The sequence below is a fragment of the Pleurodeles waltl genome, chromosome 9 (assembly GCF_031143425.1).
Source record: "Pleurodeles waltl isolate 20211129_DDA chromosome 9, aPleWal1.hap1.20221129, whole genome shotgun sequence".
Lineage (NCBI taxonomy): Eukaryota > Metazoa > Chordata > Amphibia > Caudata > Salamandridae > Pleurodeles > Pleurodeles waltl.
Window position 1 is genome coordinate 18,854,675 of NC_090448.1, and position 22,567 is coordinate 18,877,241.

Genomic DNA, 22,567 nt, shown 5'->3' on the forward strand with positions numbered 1-22,567 from the left:
GCCTACTCTGAAAAAACGAAACCAAATGGTTTTGTTATTTTTTTTATTTTGCAACTCGTTTTCCTGTAAGGAGAACGGGCTGCAAAATAAAAATAAAAAACTGCTTTATACAAAAAGCAGTCACAGACATGGAGGTCTGCTGACTTCAGCAGGCCACCATCCCTGTGAGTGCAGGGACTCGCTATGGGGTCGCAAAATGCGACCCACCTCATTAATATTTATGAGGTGGGTCTTTGCGACCCCATAGCGAGTCGCAGACGGTGTCTGAGACACCGTTCTCCATCCGCATTTGCGATTCGGAAATTGCGAGTCGCACAAACTCGCAATTTCCGAATTGCAAATGTGGAAGTTGCTACATCTGGCCCTAACAAACCAAAAATGAATTTCAGAGTGTTTAATATTCCTGAGACTCAGTCTGATTTTGCAAAGTGCAGAGCATCAACCAGGAGCACAGAGCTGGAGCGTAAAACCTTAACCGGTCTATGGAAGGGTCCTGTTTGCAAGAGGGAAAAGGTGGAGCAGTCTTGTAGAAGGCTCTGTGGGTCAGGCAGCAGACTTGGAGCTGAATCTTTTGTTTTACTGGCAGCCATGGTAACTGAAGATGAAGATGAATGCAGAACTAAATAACAAGAAACCACAAGGAATGACCTCTTGCAGGCAACCCAGGAAAGAGGAAAACTCTAAAGAGCAAACATCACTGACAAAAAAAATAGAAACAGACCAATGAATTTATGGGAACAGGTTTGTTGCAATCCATCCATCACTACAATTATCTCCTTATATATGATTGAAATAGTAACAGACTTCACAAGAGGAGGCTCAACTTTCTGATCTATTGCAACCACAAAATAGCCTTCCGAACAAAGATATGCATTGCAAGGGTTGTCCTGTGTCCAATTTGGCAATCTTTTATCTTGTTGAGCAGTGTGTGCACTAGAAGAATGGACCCCTAACTTGTATTTGTTTCCCCTGCAGGCTTCATCTCTTCCGATGTCAATCATCATCGTTGGTGTTGGACCAGCAGAGTTTGATGGTAAGTTGACTCCTGAGACCTTTGACTTTTTAAATGAAACTTACTCACCAGCAGGGTTTGAAACCACAGATTGTCCTAAGGTATACATTTGCACAAGTAAAGATTAATGGTAATATATTTCCTCAGATATACCTTTGCACCAGCAAAGTTTGATGGTGAGGCATCTCTCCCAAGATATATGTTTGTACCAGCAAAGTTTGATGGTAAGGCTTCTCCCAAGGTATATGTTTGCACCAGCAACGTTTGATGGTGAGGCTTCTCCCAAGGTATATGTTTGCACTAGTAGAGTTTGATGTTATGCATCTCCTAAGATCTACAATTATTTACCTGCAAGGGTCACATACTCTCTTTCACTCGCTCAGTTATTAGGTACTTTCTAGTTATAGACAGACACTTACCACTCTGAGGAATTCACCGTGGTCAACTTGAACAGACATATATCGGTGAATGCCTTGTTGAGATTTCCAAACAAGGAGAAATCTGTGAAAAAATGGAACACACAGGCACTCTCTACACATTATGTATATCCACATGGAATTTTAGCTTCTCTTTAACATATCTCTTCACTGAAGTTCTTTTCTGTTTTCTAATATAAGATCACAAAACATTAGAAAGATTTGAGGTACTGGTCTAATGCAAAACAGTGATATATTCTATCTAGAACAGTAGTTACGGAAGGTGGGATTGTGACAAGTTACGTAGGTGCCATGTTGGTTATTTTGTCCTATAGAAGTGTTCTTGTTTTCATTGAATAGTTTAATACAGAAATCTTTCCAAAGAAGTGCTATGCTTCATTAAGCAGAGCTTTCTGGGTGGTTTTGAATCAAGTGGGATCTACAAACAGTTCTTCAACAAACAACCTCCACCAACGCACGAGGCCATCATGTAATTTCTTAACCGTTCTCCTGTCGTATCTATGTACTCCGTCTCGTTACACCCATCCTTCCACACCTAAACCAGAATAAATGGGAAAAGAGCACAGAGTGTACATTGGATACTCAATGTCTGGTTACAAGAATTAGAGTGCACAGTGAGTATGACGATACTTATTAGGCAATTCATATGGAACTAGGACATCCACTGTAGGGTTTTACAGAGTGATGATCGAGGAATTGTGGGAATGCAAAACCTTGATGTAAAACAATACTTTCACATGGTGGAAAACAAAAGAAATATCCATGTGGAGTAGATGAGCCAGGAAAACAAGGAGTCATCTGATGCAGTAGGTCAAGCCAAATGAGGTTAGTTTTTCAACACGATAACAAATAAGGCCCAAGGAGAAGGTAATGATGGCTGCAGGATGAACAGTGAAACTAAAGGTCAGAGTTAGGGATATAATAAAGTCTAGGACCAGAGTGTGATATATTATGGCTGGGGTCCGATTTAGGGTAAAGTTTCAAGTTAGTGTTGGGTAAAGGTCCATACCAAGGTGAAGACCTAGGGTCTGGGTTAGGTTAGGGTCAGGTTAACAATAATGGTCAAGGTTCAGGTTTAGGTCAGCACCACAAGGGTTTTTGACATCTTAGAGTAAGAAGAAGCATCCACATTAGGTGAAGGGTCAAGGTTAGGAGTAGGGCACAGTCTGGGTAACCATTTTGCTCATAGTAAGGGTCACGGGTGGGGAAGGTTTATCAATAAGATCTAAGTAAAGTTAGGGTTAGGTTAGGTGCATGGCCATTCATGAGGTCAGGATGGAGGCCTTGGATAAAAGTTGAGGATGAGGTTCGGTTTCTGGTTTAGAGTAAAGTTAGGATCTCAGGTACTTCTAGGAAAATATTTTGAAAAAAAATGTAGAAAAATTTCAAGACAGCAGGGGTATCAATCAAAGTCAATCCCATTCTTAAATTAAAAACATTTCCCAGAAAATTTGTTTTATTGAAATGTCTGTTTCAGTATAGGTTAATGCTCAATGTAAAATTTTTTTAAACAAATTGATCATCACTCGTAGACAGACTTTTGACATTCCTGTCCTCCCGAAGCTTCTCCACTCCCAACACCGAGCATCCAATGCGGATGATTTGAGAGATGGGCAGGAGGAAGGCGTGTTTGTTTGGAGTAACACCTTCGCGGTACTCATTCACAAATGTCACACAAGTTTTTCAGTGTCACTGCATACATTGTCAAACACTTTCTCTCTTTAGACACTAGGAAGGGACAGAAAGTGAACCCCTCACCACCATGGCTTCAGTGATCTCTTTCACTTATACACCTCTCTGAGGAATCCTAGAAGGTGAAAGATCCCACAGAGAGATGCCTGTGCTCACAGCAGTCAGGGCTCCATAGCTATCTCCAAAAGTAATTAGCCGTTAATAGCCTGAAACACTTGTCAGCAAGAGGCAAGAATGCAATTTCATCCTAAAATAGGTCTTCTTAAAATAAGCCCAGACCTCCCACCCAGGATTCTGTTTAAAGTTAAGACTTATTTCATGACATTGCCAACAAGGGCATATATTAGAAATTAGTTCTTTAAACTTTGAGATATTGAATGCTAGCCTGCTTGAGTAAAAGGACGTTTCAGAACTCTGACAATAGGCAAATTCACATGCAGGTCTAGCGTGAGTAACAAGTGCATGAATTTGAGTGTAACTGTGTGGTGAATACAGCTGAATAACTACTTTTAGCCAGTGTTATGAATGAAATATTGACAAAGGCTTGTAACAGATGTCCCATGTTTACCAACACTACTGCTGCTGTGTGCTTGTGGAATTATGTAGTGCTTATCATGCACCACTGAGTACATTGTGTGCCAACAAATTCTCTGTCAGTCAAGAGATGTCATCACAGGGGTACGCTTCAGTAATGCTGACACATGAAAAACAAAGGCTGCAGTTCCACCATTGGCCAACAGATGTCCTCAGAAAAAAAGGGTTTGTTGCAATGACACATTAACAGTGGGCAGATGAATTCAAAGTGATTGTGTTGAAAGAAATGGCTACATTTGATCAGAGGACAAACGCTTGAACTCAAAAGGAGATCCTAGAGACTTTGGCCTATAGTACAACAATCAACCATTGGATTTCCAGGCAGAGGTTATTAAGCATGAAACGTATTGCAGTTCCTCCGCTCAGAAGACATAGAGAAGATGTGGACACAGACCCTGCAGTACCACCGTCAGGAGCTAGATGTCGTCACAGATATTGTACAGAGAAGAAAGTCTGGTGTAGTTTCTCTCACGAGAAATAGACAAATGAAGTTGTATGGCTGCAGTACCACTGTCAGTAACCAGATGTGCTCATGAAGATTTTTCAAACATGAAAGGCTGGTGTGGAGAAATAGATATCCTCATAGGTATTTCATGCACTTGGAAGGCTGCAGTACCACCAGTCAGGAGATAGATGTCCTCACAGGTATTTCATGCACTTGGAAGGCTGCAGTACCACCAGTCAGGAGATAGATGTCCCCACAGGTATTTCATGCACTTGGAAGGCTGGAGTACCACCAGTCAGGAGATAGATGTCCTCACAGGTATTTCATGCACTTGGAAGGCTGCAGTACCACCAGTCAGGAGATAGATGTCCCCACAGGTATTTCATGCACTTGGATGGCTGCAGTACCACCAGCCAGGAGATAGATGTCCTCACAGGTATTTCATGCACTTGGAAGGCTGCAGTACCACCACACCAGTAAGGAGGTAGATGTCCCCACAGGTAATTTCATGCACTTGGAAGGCTGCAGTACCACCAGTGAGGAGATAGATGTCCTCACAGGTATTTCATGCACTTGGAAGACTGCAGTACCACCAGTCAGGAGATAGATGTCCTCATAGGTATTTCATGCACTTGAAAGGCTGCAGTACCACCCGTCAGGAGATAGATGTCCTCACAGATTTTATATAGAGAAAAAAAAGTCAACTGCAGTTTCAGTCACAAGACATAGATGACCTCACAGGCATTAAAGGCTACAGCACCAAGTTCAGCTACCAGATTCCCTAGCAGAGATTATGTATAGAAGTAAAACATAATTGCCCTCTCGGTTAATAGACATCCTCACAAACATTAGATGCAGTTGGCAACCAGGAGTCCTTGCTGAGGTTACCTAGAGAAGAAATGCTGTACTTAATACACACAGCCATACACAGCTTTGAAAAAGTGCTGGTGATGCCACTGATGATGTAATTTGTGATGTCACCAGTGAATTAATCAATTGCATAACGCAATATGTCATGTGTGAGGTATAAAGTCATGAACAGTGATTTGAATAGGGGCGTTATGACTGCATAGCTAACCTTAAATGTTGTAAATCTGTGGAATTTAAATTTTATATCATAATCATTTATTAAGGCTTTTCAGTCGATTTATTTGATTTCTACATTTAGCATTGCCGGGACAAGTCATTTTCACTTGCCAAATCCCGTGCCAAGTCTGACCCCCTAACTAGCCACAGTCACACTGGCCACAGGGAGTGGTTTTCAGCCACGTTCTGTGCACAGAGCCACTGCGTAATCTCTGCTGGCTGTGATTTCATCGTGTTGTGAGCTTTAAATTATGCTGCTGAGTAAATGTCTCTGGGACAAGCTGAGAACCATTTGTGTTGCATGATATTGAGGCAGTCCTGGGTGTGGGCTTGGTTGCTCCTCAGGGAGGATGAATTCTGCCTCAGTAGGCTCTTTAAATTCCCTGAGTAGCCACACAGCATGAGACTCAGTCATGATCCTGGTCACATATGAGTCAGAGTCTTTCGACTTGAGAAAGCCCATGGTAGACCAGCGCAGAGCGAAACAAGTCTCTGCAAATTGAGAATAAAGAGATATTGGCATTGTCTATGAAAACCTCAGCACTATGGCCCTCATTCCAACCCTGGCAGGGCAACGGAAGCACCGCCAACAGGCTGGCGGTGCTTCCAGGGCCATTCTGACCGCGGCGGTAAAGCCGGTTTTCCCCGGGCCCAGCGCCGCCATGGGGATTCCGACCCCCTTCCCGCCAGCCTGTTTCTGGCGGTTTACACCGCCAGAACCAGGATAGCGGGAACGGGTGTCGTGGGGCCCCTGGGGGCCCCTGCACTGCCCATGCCACTGGTATGGGCAGTGCAGGGGCCCCCTAGCAGGGCCCCATGAAGATTTTCACTGTCTGCTTTGCAGACAGTGAAAATCGCGACGGGTGCTACTGCACCCGTCGCACCCCTGCAACACCGCCGGCTCCATTCGGAGCCGGCTTCTATGTTGCAGGGGCTTTCCCGCTGGGCCGGCGGGCGGCCTTTTGGCGGTCGCCCGCCGGCCCAGCGGGAAAGCCAGAATGGCATCCGCGGTCTCCTGACCGCGGAGCGGCCATTCGGCAGTGACCGCATGGCGGGCGGCGGTCAGAATGACCGCCTATGTCTTATGTGAGACCCCATGTTGTACAGAGTGATGCATTGGGAAAAATAATTTGGAGAATTGCTACAAATTAAAGCAATTTGAAAAGTATAAAATAATGTTATAACCACAAATTTGTGACTTGGATTATGTTGTGCTGCTCAAGTGCTGATACTCACTAGGTTTGGACTCAGCTCATCCAAAGCCCAATCCGAATTACAGAATTTATCTGGCTTCACCTTGGCCCACTCTTGGAAGCTAAGGATCAAGGAGTCATGATGTTAAGTGTGTGTGGGAGGAGCACAACCTCGCCCAGCAACTATTCAAATAGGATACATAGAGCACAAAGATCCAAAGAAATTACGCGCATCTATTCCTCCACCCATTGACTTGTTATCCCGCTCTCTCATCCATAGTGCCACACGAAAACTCACACACTAATGAAGATACATTATCAGTTATCAGATGGACCAATCAGTTTTGCCAATGCTTGTTGTATAAAGCGATGACTGCCCCAGTCATTTAGTATCTTAGCGCTGCAGCTAAGATGGTCTTCTGTTACCATTGTCAATGTACTCATTCTGCGACCTTGGAAGCATGATGAATCATTTGGACTTGGCGAGACTCAACGCTGACATGCTGGTGACACTTGGGGTCCAATTCCCAAAGGTAAACTCACACTTGAAGTTTACACCTGAAGTCTAAGTTTAGAACTGAAGTTTAAGTTTAGACCTGAAGTCTAAGGGCTGTATTTATGATGAAGTTATGCAGTGCAGGGCGGCAGGTCACTTTGCTGCGTTGCACTGCGCGACAGGGAGAGGGCAGGAATGAGCTATATTTAAGGCTATATGATGCAATCTTGTCCATTCCAATGCACTGGGCTGCCTAGCGCTAACGCAGGCACCCTTGCACCATGCATTGTTTTTGTGCTGAAAGGGACACCTTCCTGCACGAAAACAATCCTGGGAGGCATATTCCTCTTTATGTGTGTAACAGAATGCAGCACACACAGAAAGAGGAAGAAACAACGCAAAATAGAGATATTTCTTCCTGTTATGCCTCCCCAGGGAAGGTGTGAGATTTTGGTGCATCCCCAGGTTTACAAGTTCTTGTAAATCTGGAAATGCGTCAGAATCCATGGGAGTTGCATGGGAACACCCACACAACGCTAAGGCAACACCTTCCCAGGGCAGAGTAACGCAGCTCAACAATTTGCACTGTGTTGCGTTACTCCCGATTTTTGGAGCCACTCAGAGCCACGCAAAGTGGCTTTGCATGGCTTCAAAATCTGTCTTTAGGTTTGCGTCGCTCTCGCACCATGTTGCGTGGTGGAAGAGTGATGCAGACGGCTTCATAAATAGGCCAGTCAGGTTAGACCTGAGGTCTAAGGGCCCAATTCACAAAGGTAAACTCAGACCTGAAGTCTAAATTTAGACCTGAAGTTTAAGTTTAGTCCTGAAGCTCAAGTTTAGACCTCAGGTCCAATTCACAAAAGTAAGCTTAGACCTGAAGTTTAGACCTGAAGTCTAAGTTTAGACATGATGCCTACGTTTAGACCTGAAGTCTAAGTTTACCTTTGTGAATTGGGCCCTTGGACTTCAGGTCTAAACTTGGATGTCAGGTCTCAACTTAGACTTCAGGTCTAACTTTAGACTTCAGGGTTAAAGCATAACTTTGTGAATCGAGCATATCGTTTTCAGCAGTATTTGCATAACTCACTGAGCTGTCTTACCATATAGTCTGTGTTCATGAGCTTCAGTCTGGAGCAGAATTGTACTTTCCGTTTTGAGCTCTACCTACAGGCATACACATAGGACTGAGTAGCACAGTGCCTGATGACCTGGGCACAGTACTCTCCCTTGCAGGTGCTGCCCAGTACAGACTGCAAAAAGGAGGGCTTCATGCTGCAGTGGGGGGGAGAAGCCCAGTTTCCCTCCTCTAATATGGAGAGTCCTTGCAATCAATGAAGCTAGCATTTTATGTCCCCAAACTCACACCCAAAAAAATCTCATCTCTTAAAATAGACACAATACCTTTCCTGCCTTGGAAGGTAACCTAATTGCCCTGTAATTTCGCAGGATGTACTTTGGCCTCTTGGGGTTTTGCCAGTCTCTGAGCATCACTGCTGAAAAAGGGAGCTCATTAATAGCCCCTGGAAGCAGTCTGATGGGTAATTAGGAGCTAGGGACCACTTTCTTTATATTCAGGATGCAGAGCGTCTCTCAGTGTATTCCTGTTCTGCCTCTCACGGTAAAATAAAGAGAATGCAGAGGATAAAATGGCGAGAGTTTCCTCTAGCCAAGGGAGGGGGTGAGGTGAAGATAGAGGCACAAATGAGAAGTGGGGCACAGAAAGATGGAGCATCTGAAGAGCGTAGTGAGGTAGAGAGAAGAGGAGAGAGGGGTGAAGATTAGAAAGAAAAGAAGTGACAATGAAAGACAGAGGTATGGTGAAGAGAGAGGTACAAAAAGTGAAGTACAGAAAGATGCAGCAGCTGAAGACTGTAGTGAGGTAGAGAGAAGAGAGGGGGTGAAGATTAGAAAGAAAAGAAGTGACAATGAAAGACAGAGGTATGCTGGAGAGAGGTGAAGAGAGGCACAAGACGTGAGGTACAGAAAGATGCACCAGCTGAAGAGTGTAGTGAGGTAGAGAGAAGAGGAGAGAGAGAGGGGTGAAGATTAGACAGAAAAGAAGTGACAATGAAAGACAGAGGTATGCTGGCGAGAGGTGAAGAGAGGCACAAGAAGTGAGCCACAGAAAGATGGAGCAGCTGAAGAGTGTAGTGAGGTAGAGAGAAGAGGAGAGAGAGAGGTGAAGATTAGAAAGAAAAGAAGTGACAATGAAAGACAGAGGTATGCTGGAGAGAGGTGAAGAGAGAGGCACAGGAAGTGAGGTACAGAAAGATGCAGCAGCTGAAGAGTGTAGTGAGGTAGAGAGAAGAGGAGAGAGAGAGGGTGAAGATTAGAAAGAAAAGAAGTGACAATGAAAGACAGAGGTATGCTGAAGAGAGGTGTAGAGAGAGGTACAGGAAGTGAGGTACAGAAAGATGCAGCAGCTGAAGAGTGTAGTGAGGTAGAGAAGAGGAGAGAGAGAGGGGTGAAGATTAGAAAGAAAAGAAGTGACAATGAAAGACAGAGGTATGCTGGAGAGAGGTGAAGAGAGAGGCACAAGAAGTGAGGCACCTAAAGATGCAGCAGCTGAAGAGTGTAGTGAGGTAGAGAGACGAGGAGAGAGAGAGGGGTGAAGATTAGAAAGAAAAGAAGTGACAATGAAAGACAGAGGTATGCTGGAGAGAGGTGAAGAGAGAGGCACAAGAAGTGAGGCACAGAAAGATGCAGCAGCTGAAGAGTGTAGTGAGGTAGAGAGAAGAGGAGAGAGAGAGGGTGAAGATTAGAAAGAAAATAAGTGACAATGAAAGACAGAGGTATGCTGAAGAGAGGTGTAGAGAGAGGTACAGGAAGTGAGGTACAGAAAGATGCAGCAGCTGAAGAGTGTAGTGAGGTAGAGAGAAGAGGAGAGAGAGAGGGGTGAAGATTAGAAAGAAAATAAGTGACAATGAAAGACAGAGGTATGTTGGGGAGATGTGAAGGGAGAGGCACAAAAAGTGAGACACAGAAAGATGGAGCAGCTGAAGAGTGTAGTGAGGTAGAGAGAAGATGACAGAGAGGGGTGAGGATTAGAAAGAAAAGAAGTGATAATGAAAGACAGAGGTATGCTGGAGTGAGGCACAGACAGATGCAGCAGCTGAAGAGTGTAGTGAGGTAGGGAGAAGAGGAGAGAGAGAGGGGTGAAGATTAGAAAGAAAAGAAGTGACAATGAAAGACAGGTATGCTGGAGAGAGGTGGAGAGAGAGGCACAAGAAGTGGGGCACAGAAAGATGGAGCAGCTGAAGAGTGTAGTGAGGTAGAGAGAAGAGGAGAGAGGGAGGGATGAAGATTAGAAAGAAAAGAAGTGACAATGAAAGACAGAGGTATGCTGGACAGAGCTGAAGAGAGAGGCACAAGAAGTGATGTACAGAAAGATGCAGCAGCTGAAGATTATAGTAAGGTAGAGAAGAGGCGAGAGAGAGATGGGGGAAGAGTAGAAAGAAAAGAAGTTACAATGAAAGACAGAGGAATGCTGGAGAGAGGTGGAGAGAGAGGCACAAGAAGTGAGGTACAGAAAGATGGAGCAGCTGAAGGGTGTAGTGAGGCAGAGAGAAGAGGAGAGAAAGAGGGGGGAAGATTAGAAAGACAGATGACAATGAAAGTCAGAGGTATGCTGAAATATATTTAATGGGAGAGTACCTGCGCTTCTCAGCTCTCCTGCAGTGCCCTTAATGACTTAATGCCTGCACTTATAAGCATTGCTGGAATACCTTTGATTGGAGATTTCCTGCACTTCTCAGCTCCATTGCAATGCCTTAAATGGGAGAGTACCTGCACTTCTCAGCTCTGCTGCAATATATTTAATGGGAGAGCACCTGCACTTCTCAGCTCTGCTGCAGTGCCTTTAATGGGAGAGTACCTGCACTTCTCAGCACGGCTGCAGTACATTAACAAGAGTGTACCTGCACTTGTCAGCTCTGCCGCAGTGCCTTTCGTGGAAGAGTAACCTGCACTTCTCTGCAGGGGTGAAGTATTATTAATGGGAGAGTACCTGCACTTCTCTGCAGGGGTGAAGTATTATTAATGGGAGAGTACCTGCACTTCTCTGCAGGGTGAAGTATTATTAATGGGAGAGTAACTGCACTTTTTAGGAGCAAACAGGGATTCTAAACAGTGAGTGCCTGCACTTCTACGTTTCCCTTCAAAACACTGACTCCCTCACAAAGGCGGGAGATATCCCGGCCACCGCATTACACGTGCTGTTGGATACAAAGTACTTGTAATACTCGGGCACGAGTAACCCATCCGCCGAATTCTAAACCAGGCCCTGAGTTTCCAGTAGGTGCCCGGCTGAGTTTAGGTTTCAGTTTCAGGCTCACTCTGCCTGTTACTCAGTGATAGCTCAATTCAGACTCCGTGCACATCCGATCTTTGGCCTCTCTGCAGAGCGCACAGAGCAATGGTCACAATTCAAATGGTGATTCTATGGAAGCGTGTGAAGGGGGCTACACACACGATGAACTATTGACGATGCCGGACGAAAAGAAAAAGCAGCGCTTACAGGTGAGCGGGGTGCTGTCTGTGGGAGACTGAAGTACCTACACAGAAGAGAGTGAAAAGACGCTGATGAAGAGGAAGGACATGACGTGTGATATGTACATAGAGAAAAAATCAGAATGATGTGGGGAGAAAAAGAACGAATCTGCCTAAAAGTGCGGTTGATTTCAGAGGAAAGTGTTGGGAAAGTGAGAACGGGCGCGATTAACACGCTCTTAAGACACAACCCCTCCATGGGCCCTCCTAATGTTTAACTCACACTGCTATGAATTGAAACATTTTCATTCCTACTCATCAAAAAAACTCATTTTTTTTGCTCGTTTATTTGATAGCGGTAATAAGCATTGGCAGAGCCAACAGGCCTGGCTTGTTTTGGGTGTATGTTTATTGTTGTGTTATATGGCTGGATGCAGAAACAGAAACTCACAGAGGGCCCAAATACTGCTCAGGGGGGCCTCCTGTGTGAAGCCCAGAGTTTTAGTTCCCGTGTTTTAAGCCATGCCCTTGAATACATAAACTCTGCTTCTTGGACTCAGTGCCCATGTTAGACACCTCCCAAAACCACCTGATTCCTCCCCCTTAAAGAGCCGACTGCATTCAGTGACGTGTGTTAAGCAGTACATGTCTTTTTTAATAATGATGCAACATCCTCAGTTCCTTGTTACCGGAGAAATTGAAACATATTTCTTGTTGCAGGATTTAGCTTCTGGTTGTGTAGAAAATTTTAAATTAAACTTTTGATATAAATGCATTATTGTAGCTGAGTTTTTCTGAATTTTCACCGCCGAGAACAGCTGTGTTCCCTTTTAAGAAAAGTGGGTTCACTTGCTTCAATCGCTCACTGAACTTCAGTTTCAGGCATAGCAGGAAGGGAAGGGGGCGGTGCAACTGCAGGAAGTGGGTGGCGGCGCCGCCGGAAGTGGACGATTTTACAAGGGAGGAGGGCGGCAAACTCCTAAGGAAAATTGTGGGCACAAGCACTTTTTTAGTACTTAATAATGGATTCACTCGTGCAAATGTCAGTTGTCTTAGGGGGTTGAAGATTAATCTGTTCCCAATGTGGGCATAAGATTGTACAGAGGGGCTTCTGCTGACGTGGCATGTTCCTCTCTGCTGGAGGGGTGTGTACAAGGCCTCTCCTGACCTGCTAGACTCAGTGGGCCCCCACCGACCTCCAAATGAAGTCCACAGGCTCTCAGGCAATGCAGCCCCTAAATCCCAGACCTTTCCCAATGCTCCTCACCAAGAGCTGTGGGCGGCGCCCCACGATGCTGTGATTGGGTGATAAGTAGGATAATGCCACGCCTTCTCAAGTGCCCTTATGGCACTGGCAAACACACGCGAGAGATGGGTTTGCTAGGGCACAACCAGACCATGTGCCAGGGCCTCACACATCACACTCGGCTCCCACGTGGCAGGGCCTCACACATCACACCAGCTCCCATGTGCCGGGGCCTCACACATCACACACAGCTCCCACATGCCAGGGCCTTACACATCACACACAGCTCCCACGTGCCAGGGCCTCACACATCACACTCAGCTCCCACGTGCCGGGGCCTCACACATCACACACAGCTCCCACATGCCAGGGCCTTACACATCACACTCAGCTGCCATGTGCCAGGGCCTCACACTCAGCTCCATGTGTTGGGGCCTCACACATCACACTCACCTCCCACGTGCCAGGGCCTCACACATCACACTCAGCTCCCACGTGCCGGGGCCTCACACATCACATTCAGATCCCACGTGCCAGGGCCTCACACATCACACTCAGCTCCCAAGTGCCAGGGCCTCACACATCACACTCAGCTCCATGTGTTGGGGCCTCACACCTCACACTCAGCTCCATGTGCCAGGGCCTCACACCTCACACTCAGCTCCCACGTGCCAGGGCCTCACTCATCACACTCAGCTCCCACGTGCCAGGGTAAACACACATCACACTCAGCTCCCATGTGCTAGGGCCTCACACCTCACACTCAGCTCCCACGTGCCAGGGCCTCACACCTCACACTCAGCTCCCACGTGCCAGGGCCTCACACATCACACTCAGCTCCATGTGCCAGGGCCTCACACATCACACGCAGCTCCCACGTGCCAGGGCCTCACACATCACACTCAGCTCCCACGTGCCAGGGCCTCACACATCACACTCGGCTCTCACGTGTCGGGGCCTACCACATTACACTCAGGTCCCACGTGTCGGGGCCTCACACATCACACGCAGCTCCCACGTACTAGGGCCTCACACATCACACTCAGATCCCACGTGGCAGGGCCTCACACATCACACTCAGCTCCCACGTGGCAGGGCCTCACACATCGCACTTCAGCTCCCACGTGGCAGGGCCTCACACATCACACTCAGCTCCCACCTGGCAGGGCCTCACACATCACACTCAGCTCCCACGTGCCAGGGCCTTACACATCGCACACAGCTCACACGTGTCGGGGCCTCACACATCACACTCAGGTCCCAAGTGCCAGGACCTCACCTATCACACTCGGCTCCCACGTGCCAGGGCCTCACACATCACACACAGCTCCATGTATTGGGGCCTCACACATCACACTCAGCTCCCACGTGCCAGGGTTTCACTCCTCGCACATGCCAGGGCATCACACTCAGCTCCATGTGTTGGGGCCTCACACTCAGCTCCCACGTGCCAGGGCCTCACACATCGCACTTCAGCTCCCACGTGGCAGGGCCTCACACATCACACACAGCTCCATGTATTGGGGCCTCACACATCACACTCAGCCCCCCGTGCCAGGGTTTTACTCCTCGCACATGCCAGGGCCTCACACATCACACACAGCTCCTGCGTGCCAGGGCCTCACACATCACACTCAGCTCCCACGTGCCAGGGCCTCACACATCACACTCAGGTCCCATGTGCCAGGGCCTCACACATCACACTCAGCTCCCATGTGCCAGGGCCTCACTCATCACACTCAGCTCCCACGTGCCAGGGCCTCACACATCACACTCAGATCCCATGTGCCAGGGCCTCACTCATCACACTCAGCTCCCATGTGCCAGGGCCTCACTCATCAGACTCAGCTCCCACGTGCCAGGGCCTCACACATCACACACAGCTCCCATGTGCCAGGGCCTCACACATCACACTCAGGTCCCATGTGCCAGGGGCTCACACATCACACTCAGCTCCATGTGTTGGGGCCTCACACATCACATTCAGCTCCCACGTGCCAGGGCCTCACACATCACACTCGGCTCCCATGTGCCAGGGCCTCACACATCACACTCGGCTCCCATGTGCCAGAGCCTCACACATCACACTCAGTTCCCACGTGCCAGGGCCTCACACATCACACTCAGGTCCCACGTGCCAGGGCCTCACTCATCACACTCAGCTCCCACGTTCCAGGGCCTCACTCATCACACTCAGCTCCCACGTGCCAGGGCCTCACACATCACACACAGCTCCCACGTGCCAGGGCCTCACACATCACACTCAGCTCCCACGTGCCAGGGCCTCACACATCACACTCAGCTCCCATGTGCCAGGGCCTCACACATCACACTCAGCTCCCACGTGCCAGGGCCTCACACATCACAATCAGCTCCCATGTGCTAGGGCATCACACATCGCACTTCAGCTCCCACGTGCCAGGGCCTCACACATCACACACAGCTCCATGTGTTGGGGCCTCACACATCACACTCAGCTCCCACGTGCCAGGGCCTCACACATCACACTCAGCTCCCATGTGCCAGGGCCTCACACATCACACACAGCTCCATGTGTTGGGACCTCACACATCACACTCAGCTCCCACGTGCCGGGGCCTCACACATCACACTCAGCTCCATGTGTTGGGACCTCACACATCACACTCAGCTCCCACATGCCGGGGCCTCACACATCACACTCAGCTCGATGTGTTGGGACCTCACACATCACACTCAGCTCCCACGTCCCAGGGCCTCACACATCACACTCAGCTCCATGTGTTGGGGCCTCACACTAAGCTCCCACGTGCCAGGGCCTCACACATCGCACTTCAGCTCCCACGTGGCAGGGCCTCACACATCACACACAGCTCCATGTATTGGGGCATCACACTCAGCCCCCCGTGCCAGGGTTTCACTCCTCGCACATGCCAGGGCCTCACACATCACACACAGCTCCTGCGTGCCAGGGCCTCACACATCACACCCAGCTCCCATGTGCCAGGGCCTCACACATCACACTCGGCTCCCACATGCCAGGGCCTCACACATCACACTCAGCTCCACGTGCCAGGGCCTCACTCATCACACTCAGATCCCATGTGCCAGGGCCTCACACATCACACACAGCTCCATGTGTTGGGGCCTCACACATCACACTCAGCTCCCACGTGCCAGGGCCTCACACATCACACTCAGCTCCCATGTGCCAGGGCCTCACACATCACACTCGGCTCCCACGTGTCGGGGCCTCACACATCACACCCAGCTCCATGTGTTGGAACCTCACATATCACACTCAACTCTTCCAACTTGGGACATACTCTACGAAACATCCAGGTCAGCTTCTGTTCGTTGTAACCTGTTTAAGTGCTCAGATTCCACACAATAGCTTCTGGGCGCTACACAAGAGTGATTTACATTATCGCTTGTGAGTGAACAGCCCTGTTAACGTGCAGCGCCTCGAAGCCACCATTGCAGGCGGGATGCCCTTGCCCAGGGCTGCTTCACTGCAGAGGAGAGGGGCCGACAGCAAACTCCCCAGATACACAAAGTTAATAATTGAAGGCAGAATTGTGTGCGTGTTTTCTCTTAATAGCCCAGGTCTCCGGTGAATGCCAGGGGGCACTCGGAGCAGCACGTGCCAGGCCCTCGGGGCGCGACCTCCTTTGCTCACAACAGAGAACGAGGCAGTGGTTTTGGACAGATAGTAATTAGGAATTTGATGACACGCAGATAATTATTTTCCTTCTAGAGGGAAGAGTAGATTAATCAAGCGCTGCGAGGGGGATTCCCAAGAGACAGCGCTTGGAAGTCCGACATGGTCATGGAGTCAGAGGCAGCCCACAGGTTCAGGCTTGGCATGTTGGCATCCGCAGGGAGAGTTGGCATGGTGGCATCAGCGCGGAGAGTTGGCATGGTGGCACCCGCAGGGAGAGTTGGCATGGTGGCATCAGCGGGGAAAGTTGGCATGGTGGCACCCGCAGGGAGAGTTGGCATGGTGGCATCAGCGGGGAGAGTTGGCATGGTGGCATCAGCGCGGAGAGTTGGCATGGTTGCATTAACGGGGAAAGTTGGCATGGTGGCATCAGCGGGGAAAGTTGGCAAGGTGGCATCAGCATGGAGAGTTGGCATGGTGGCATCAACGGGGAGAGTTGGCATTATGGCATGAGCAGGGACAGTTGGCATGTTGGCTTTACCGGGGAGAGTTGGCATGGTAGCATGAGCAGGGAGAGTTGGCGTCCGCAGGGAGAGTTGGCATGTTGGCATCCGCAGGGAGAGTTGGCATGATGGCATGAGCAGGGAGAGTTGACATGGTGGCATCCAGAGGGAGAGTTGGCATGATGGCATGAGCAGGGACAGTTGGCATGTTGGCTTTACCGGGGAGAGTTGGCATGGTGGCATGAGCAGGGAGAGTTGGCATCCGCAGGGAAAGTTGGCATGTTGGCATCCGCAGGGAGAGTTGGCATGATGGCATGAGCAGGGAGAGTTGACATGGTGGCCTCCACGGGGAGAGTTGGCATGGTGGCATGAGCAGGGAGAGTTGGCATGTTGGCATCCGCAGGGAGAGTTGGCATGGTGGCATCAGCAGGAAGGGTTATGACTTCCAAGCCTCAGGTTCACACCAGGCGAGCCACCAGCGCAGGGGCTCACACTGTCATAACAAGTGCAGAGAGGCGCTGGGGCAGAACTCGTGACTGGCAGGTCTGTGGCACTGGCAGCTTCCTGCAGTGGGCGGCAGTGAGATGTGGGCACTGCAGTGTGGACCCTCTGCCGGTTAGCAGGATCCTATCATGCTAGTTTGTGTTGTATAGCACTGTTGCGTCTTTATAGTGCCTCAAAGCCATGATGGGACACCGAAGCACTTTGAGTGGCCGAGTGCTCTGTTGTGCACCGGTGGTGGAGTGTGGGTTTACCCCAAGAGGGGAGAGTCTGGGTGTTGTGTGTTACTTTCAGAGGCGCGTCGCGGTGAGCTTGCAGCTTCATGTATGTGAGTGCACATGCATGTGTGTGTGACTGCCCTGCAGGATGTGCCCTGTTCAGCTGAGCGCGAGGAAGCTTGGTTCGTGCAGGAGCACACACACAGGCAGGAGGTGTGTTGTAAAGGGCGGCAGAAGGTGGTGTCCGGGCGAGCTTTAGGGGGGTGCGACTGGTGCGGCCGCACTGGGCGCTGACCTGGAGGGGGGCTCTGATATCGGTGGGGGTGGGCGCTGTGTTCAGCAATAATGTGATTTTAAAACACATGCAGCAGAGTTCCTTGTGCTTCCAGCCTTCACGCAGAAATTAAATGTGTCAGGATAACTCCTATGATTAATGTTCCTGCTACGAAGAGAGCAGAGTTTTGTCCAGTGGCAGTTTTGACTCGCCATAAAGTGGCTCAGAGGGTCAATGTACCTGCTGCAAAGCACAGATCTGTATTTTATGTGGGGAGCTGAGTGGCCAGCCTTTACTGCGCTTTAAAACTAATGAAATGCATGTGAAAGGGGGGCTATGGAGAGATGAGGGGCACTTTTGCCGGGTGGTAGAGAGGTAATCCGAGGATGAGGTCATGGGGACGTGGCTGCACCAAGAAAGTTAGTCACACCGGCTGTCACCAGTGCTAAAGCTGGGCCTGGGTGGTGGTGTATGACTGACTAACCATGTTTGTGCAGGAGTGAATGCACAGAAGTTATTAGCTGTTGGGGCCCTGAGGGCTAATCTGCAAAGGAAACGCCACGTGGGGGCTGGGTGACGGGGACCTGACATCTCCCTCTCATGGTGTTGTGGCCCCGGAACTAATGGGGCCACCCTCCGTGGCAAACTAAAGGAAAACTTGCAGATGTCTCTCACCCCCCCCTCAGAGGTCTGTCCATGTGAGGAGGGGCGTCAGGGGTCAGGCAAACCTGTCAGAGAATCTCTCATCTAAAGGTGAACCTGTGGACCAGGCCCGAGTCCTGAAACCAACCACTGCACACAGCTATAGGTGTTTCACAACAGGCCAATATTTATCAAGAGCTATTCTCCAGCCAGTCATATGACTCAATGACATCATTGCTCAAACCCAGCAACAAAAGGGACAAAAAGTGAACTCTAAATGCGCCCAAACATATGTCATGACACCTCACTCAACAGCCTAATCCAGGTCAGTCCAGTCAGTCTAATCCAGTCTAAACTAGGTGTGAAGCAGCATGGATTACTTTGGAATATTTATGCACAGTCAGGTAGGACCCCCCCCACCCCCATCTTATAAGGGAGGGGTCTTCAAACTGAGGGCGGACCCCTAGGGGGCTCATGTGATCCTAGGGGGGGGTGTAAACTCTGGCCAAAAGAAGCTTTATACTGATAAGAGGGCTTTCTTTCAAACTGAAAAAACTGAGCTGTGAACTGCTCAGAACTGGGCCATCACTGACATGTTGTGTCATGTATATCCAACCTGGGAGTGTGTGTCAAAAGGGGAGGGACTCAAAATACTCCTCAAAACCCCCACCCCGACCCCCCCCCCTAATAACCACACTGTGGATACTTTCACACCTTAATAAGTCCTGTCTGACCAGAATAATATGTTGGCATCATGTATTTGATTGCATTTTTAAATCGGTAACCGCACTTAACTGCAGTGTTTGAATACGTCTAGGCATTTTTAAACATTGCCAATTTAATAGAATAATTGTGTAAGATTTACACAAATTACCAACACTGTAGTTCACATTTCAGGAAGCACAAGCAAGCTGCTGGATCAGAACAGAGCAAAACCATTTATAGGCGCAAAGTCACAGAAAGAAAACTGATGCCAAGAGTGGGACATCCCTTCTCTGGCTTGTTACTGCAGCCCTCATCCCCCACCTCACCGCGTCCACCACCAACCCCCACCCCTTCTAACTCCACCCACTAGAAGACTGATCCACAACCAACCACTCACACACGCAGTCACACATACAGTCACTCACACACACAGTCGCAAACTCACAAATACAATCACTCACATGTGCAATCAGGCAGTCACACTTGCAATCATTCAAACACAGTCACACACTCACACACAATCACTTACACCCACATTCACACATATAATTACCCACACATGCAGTCACACACTCACAAATACAATCACTCACACACGCAATCACACACTCACACTTGCAATCACTCACAGTCACACACAGTCACACATACAATCACTCACACACACACACATACAATTACTCACACATGCAGTCACACACTCACAAATACAATCACTCACACACTCACACTTGCAATCACTCAGTCACACACTCACCCATACAATCACTCACACACACACTAACACATACAATTACTCACACGTGCAGTCACACACACTTGCAATCACTCAAACACAGTCACACACTCCCCCATACAATCACTCACACACACACACTCACACATACAATTACTCACATGTGCAGTCACACACACTTGCAATCACTCAAACACAGGCACACACTCACACATTCACACATACACTCACACACACTCGACATACAATTACTCACACATGCAGTCACACACTCACACTTGCAATCACTCACACTTGCAGTCACACCCACTTGCAATCACCCGCACAGATAGTCACACACTCATACACTCACACACCCAATTACTCACGCATGCAGTCACACACTCAAACATACAATCACTCACAAATACAATCAGACACACTTGCAGTCACTCACATATGCAGTCACACACTCACACATACAACCACTCACACATCACACAATCACTCACACAATCACAGCCTTACCTGCAAACACTCGCACACGCAGTCACACATACAATCACTCATACATGCAATCTCATACATGCGATCACTCTCAAGCACGATCACTCACACAAAATCATACACTCACACATACGATTACTCACACACTTGCTATATTTATTACATTCAATAAGTGCCCCCCAGATAACCATAGACAACATCTATGGTATCTTTACTCATGTAGTTATTTTGTAATTTAAATTAGTATTTCTACAGTGCCCATCATTCTCTATACTGCATGAAGCGCTCTAATCATCACGGGCCACGCCCCCTTGTGCGGTGTTATCCATGTCCATGCTCTGTTTCCATACTTCTATCTCCTTGGATAACCGGCTTCTCCATTATATTGCTTTTTTTGGGGGGGTAGGAGGGTTCACAACTTCTTTTATCTCCACCCCCTCCCCAATATTCACTGTGTCCCCTCAAGCTGTATTTATCTGCCCCTACCACTGTGAGGCAGTAGTAACATTCGCCCTGCCACTCCTCAGAGATATGATGTCTAATCATACCTCAGGCGGTGGGATATCTCCTTCAAAGACATAAGCAGAGGTGTTTCAAGGCCTGGGCAAAGTGGCCCTGTCCCAGGGCCCCAGCCTTTCAGGGGCCCCTGATAGAGCCAGCTCTGTTCTACTGAGAGGCATGCCCTGATGAGCTTGAATGATTCTTAAACAGATTGCTTTCATTTAATATATTTTTAATGTGGATGATGTGTGAGAGTCCACTGCAAACATTTTGCAAACAAATTAGGTGTTCTTTTCATGCAATCTCTTTAAAAAGTTTATTTTAGATCAAAACAGGACCTCACATATGAGGAATGCGAGGGGGTCACAGAGATTATTCACAGTAATATTAGTGATCTGCTGCTGTGTTATAATATTGAAAACACCTCACTATCCCTGAATATATATATATATTAGATATAAACACATTTAGAATTTGGATGATTGTGCCTGTGCACTGTGACCTAGCCAAAGAGGGCAAGAAAGAGCTGAAATTGGACCATAAATTAAAAGCTGATCTAAACAGTGGCCCCAAACTACGTTTGGCCCAGGGCCCCCAAAATCCTTAAAATAATCCCAACCGAGCCAATTGGATATTATATGCAATGCATCCTCAGCACTCAAAATACTTGGGTGCTAACCAATGTCATCATCGCCGCTGAGAGTCAATGTGGATACCCTGTTGAATGACATGGCTGACACTGGGAGTCAATGCGGATACCCTGTTGAATGACATGAGTGACACTGGGAGTCAATGTGGATGCCCTGTTGAAAGACATGGCTGACACTGGGAGTCACTGCGGATACCCTGTTGAATGACATGGCTGACACTGGGAGTCAATGTGGATACCCTGTTGAATGACATGGCTGACACTGGGAGTCAATGTGGATACCCTGTTGAATGACATGAGTGACACTAGTGAATGACATGGCTGACACTGGGAGTCGATGAGGATACCCTGTTGAAAGACATGAGTGACACTGGGAGTCAATGCGGATATCCTGTTGAATGACATGGCTGACACTGGGAGTCAATGTGGATACCCTGTTGAATGACATGGCTGACACTGGGAGTCAATACGGATACCCTGTTGAAAGACATGGCTGACAGTGGGAGTCAATGCGGATACCCTGTTGAAAGACATGGCTGACACTGGGAGTCACTGTGGATACCCTGTTGAATGACATGAGTGACACTGGGAGTCAATGTGGATACCCTGTTGAAAGACATGGCTGACACTGGGAGTCAATGTGGATAACCTGTTGAATGACGTGAGTGGCACTGGGAGTCAATGTGGATACCCTGTTGAAAGAGATGACTGACACTGGGAGTCAATGTGGATACCCTGTTGAAAGACATGGCTGACACTGGGAGTCAATGTGGATACCCTGTTGAAAGACATGGCTGACACTGGGAGTCACTGTGGATACCCTGTTGAATGACATGAGTGACACTGGGAGTCAATGTGGATACCCTGTTGAAAGACATGGCTGACACTGGGAGTCAATGTGGATACCCTGTTGAATGACGTGAGTGACACTGGGAGTCAATGTGGATACCCTGTTGAAAGAGATGACTGACACTGGGAGTCAATGTGGATACCCTGTTGAAAGACATGGCTGACACTGGGAGT

General features: G+C 48.4%; 1 protein-coding gene across 1 annotated transcript in view; it reads left to right on the forward strand.

Annotated features, from left to right (window-relative positions):
* The window catches only part of CPNE9 (copine family member 9), a 1,043,154-nt gene that overhangs the window by 1,014,799 nt on the left and 5,788 nt on the right, over positions 1–22,567 (forward strand). The window contains exon 19 of the mRNA XM_069206140.1: positions 976–1,033. Within this exon, the coding sequence (XP_069062241.1) occupies positions 976–1,033 (58 nt within the window). The remainder of the gene's footprint in view (positions 1–975; positions 1,034–22,567) is intronic.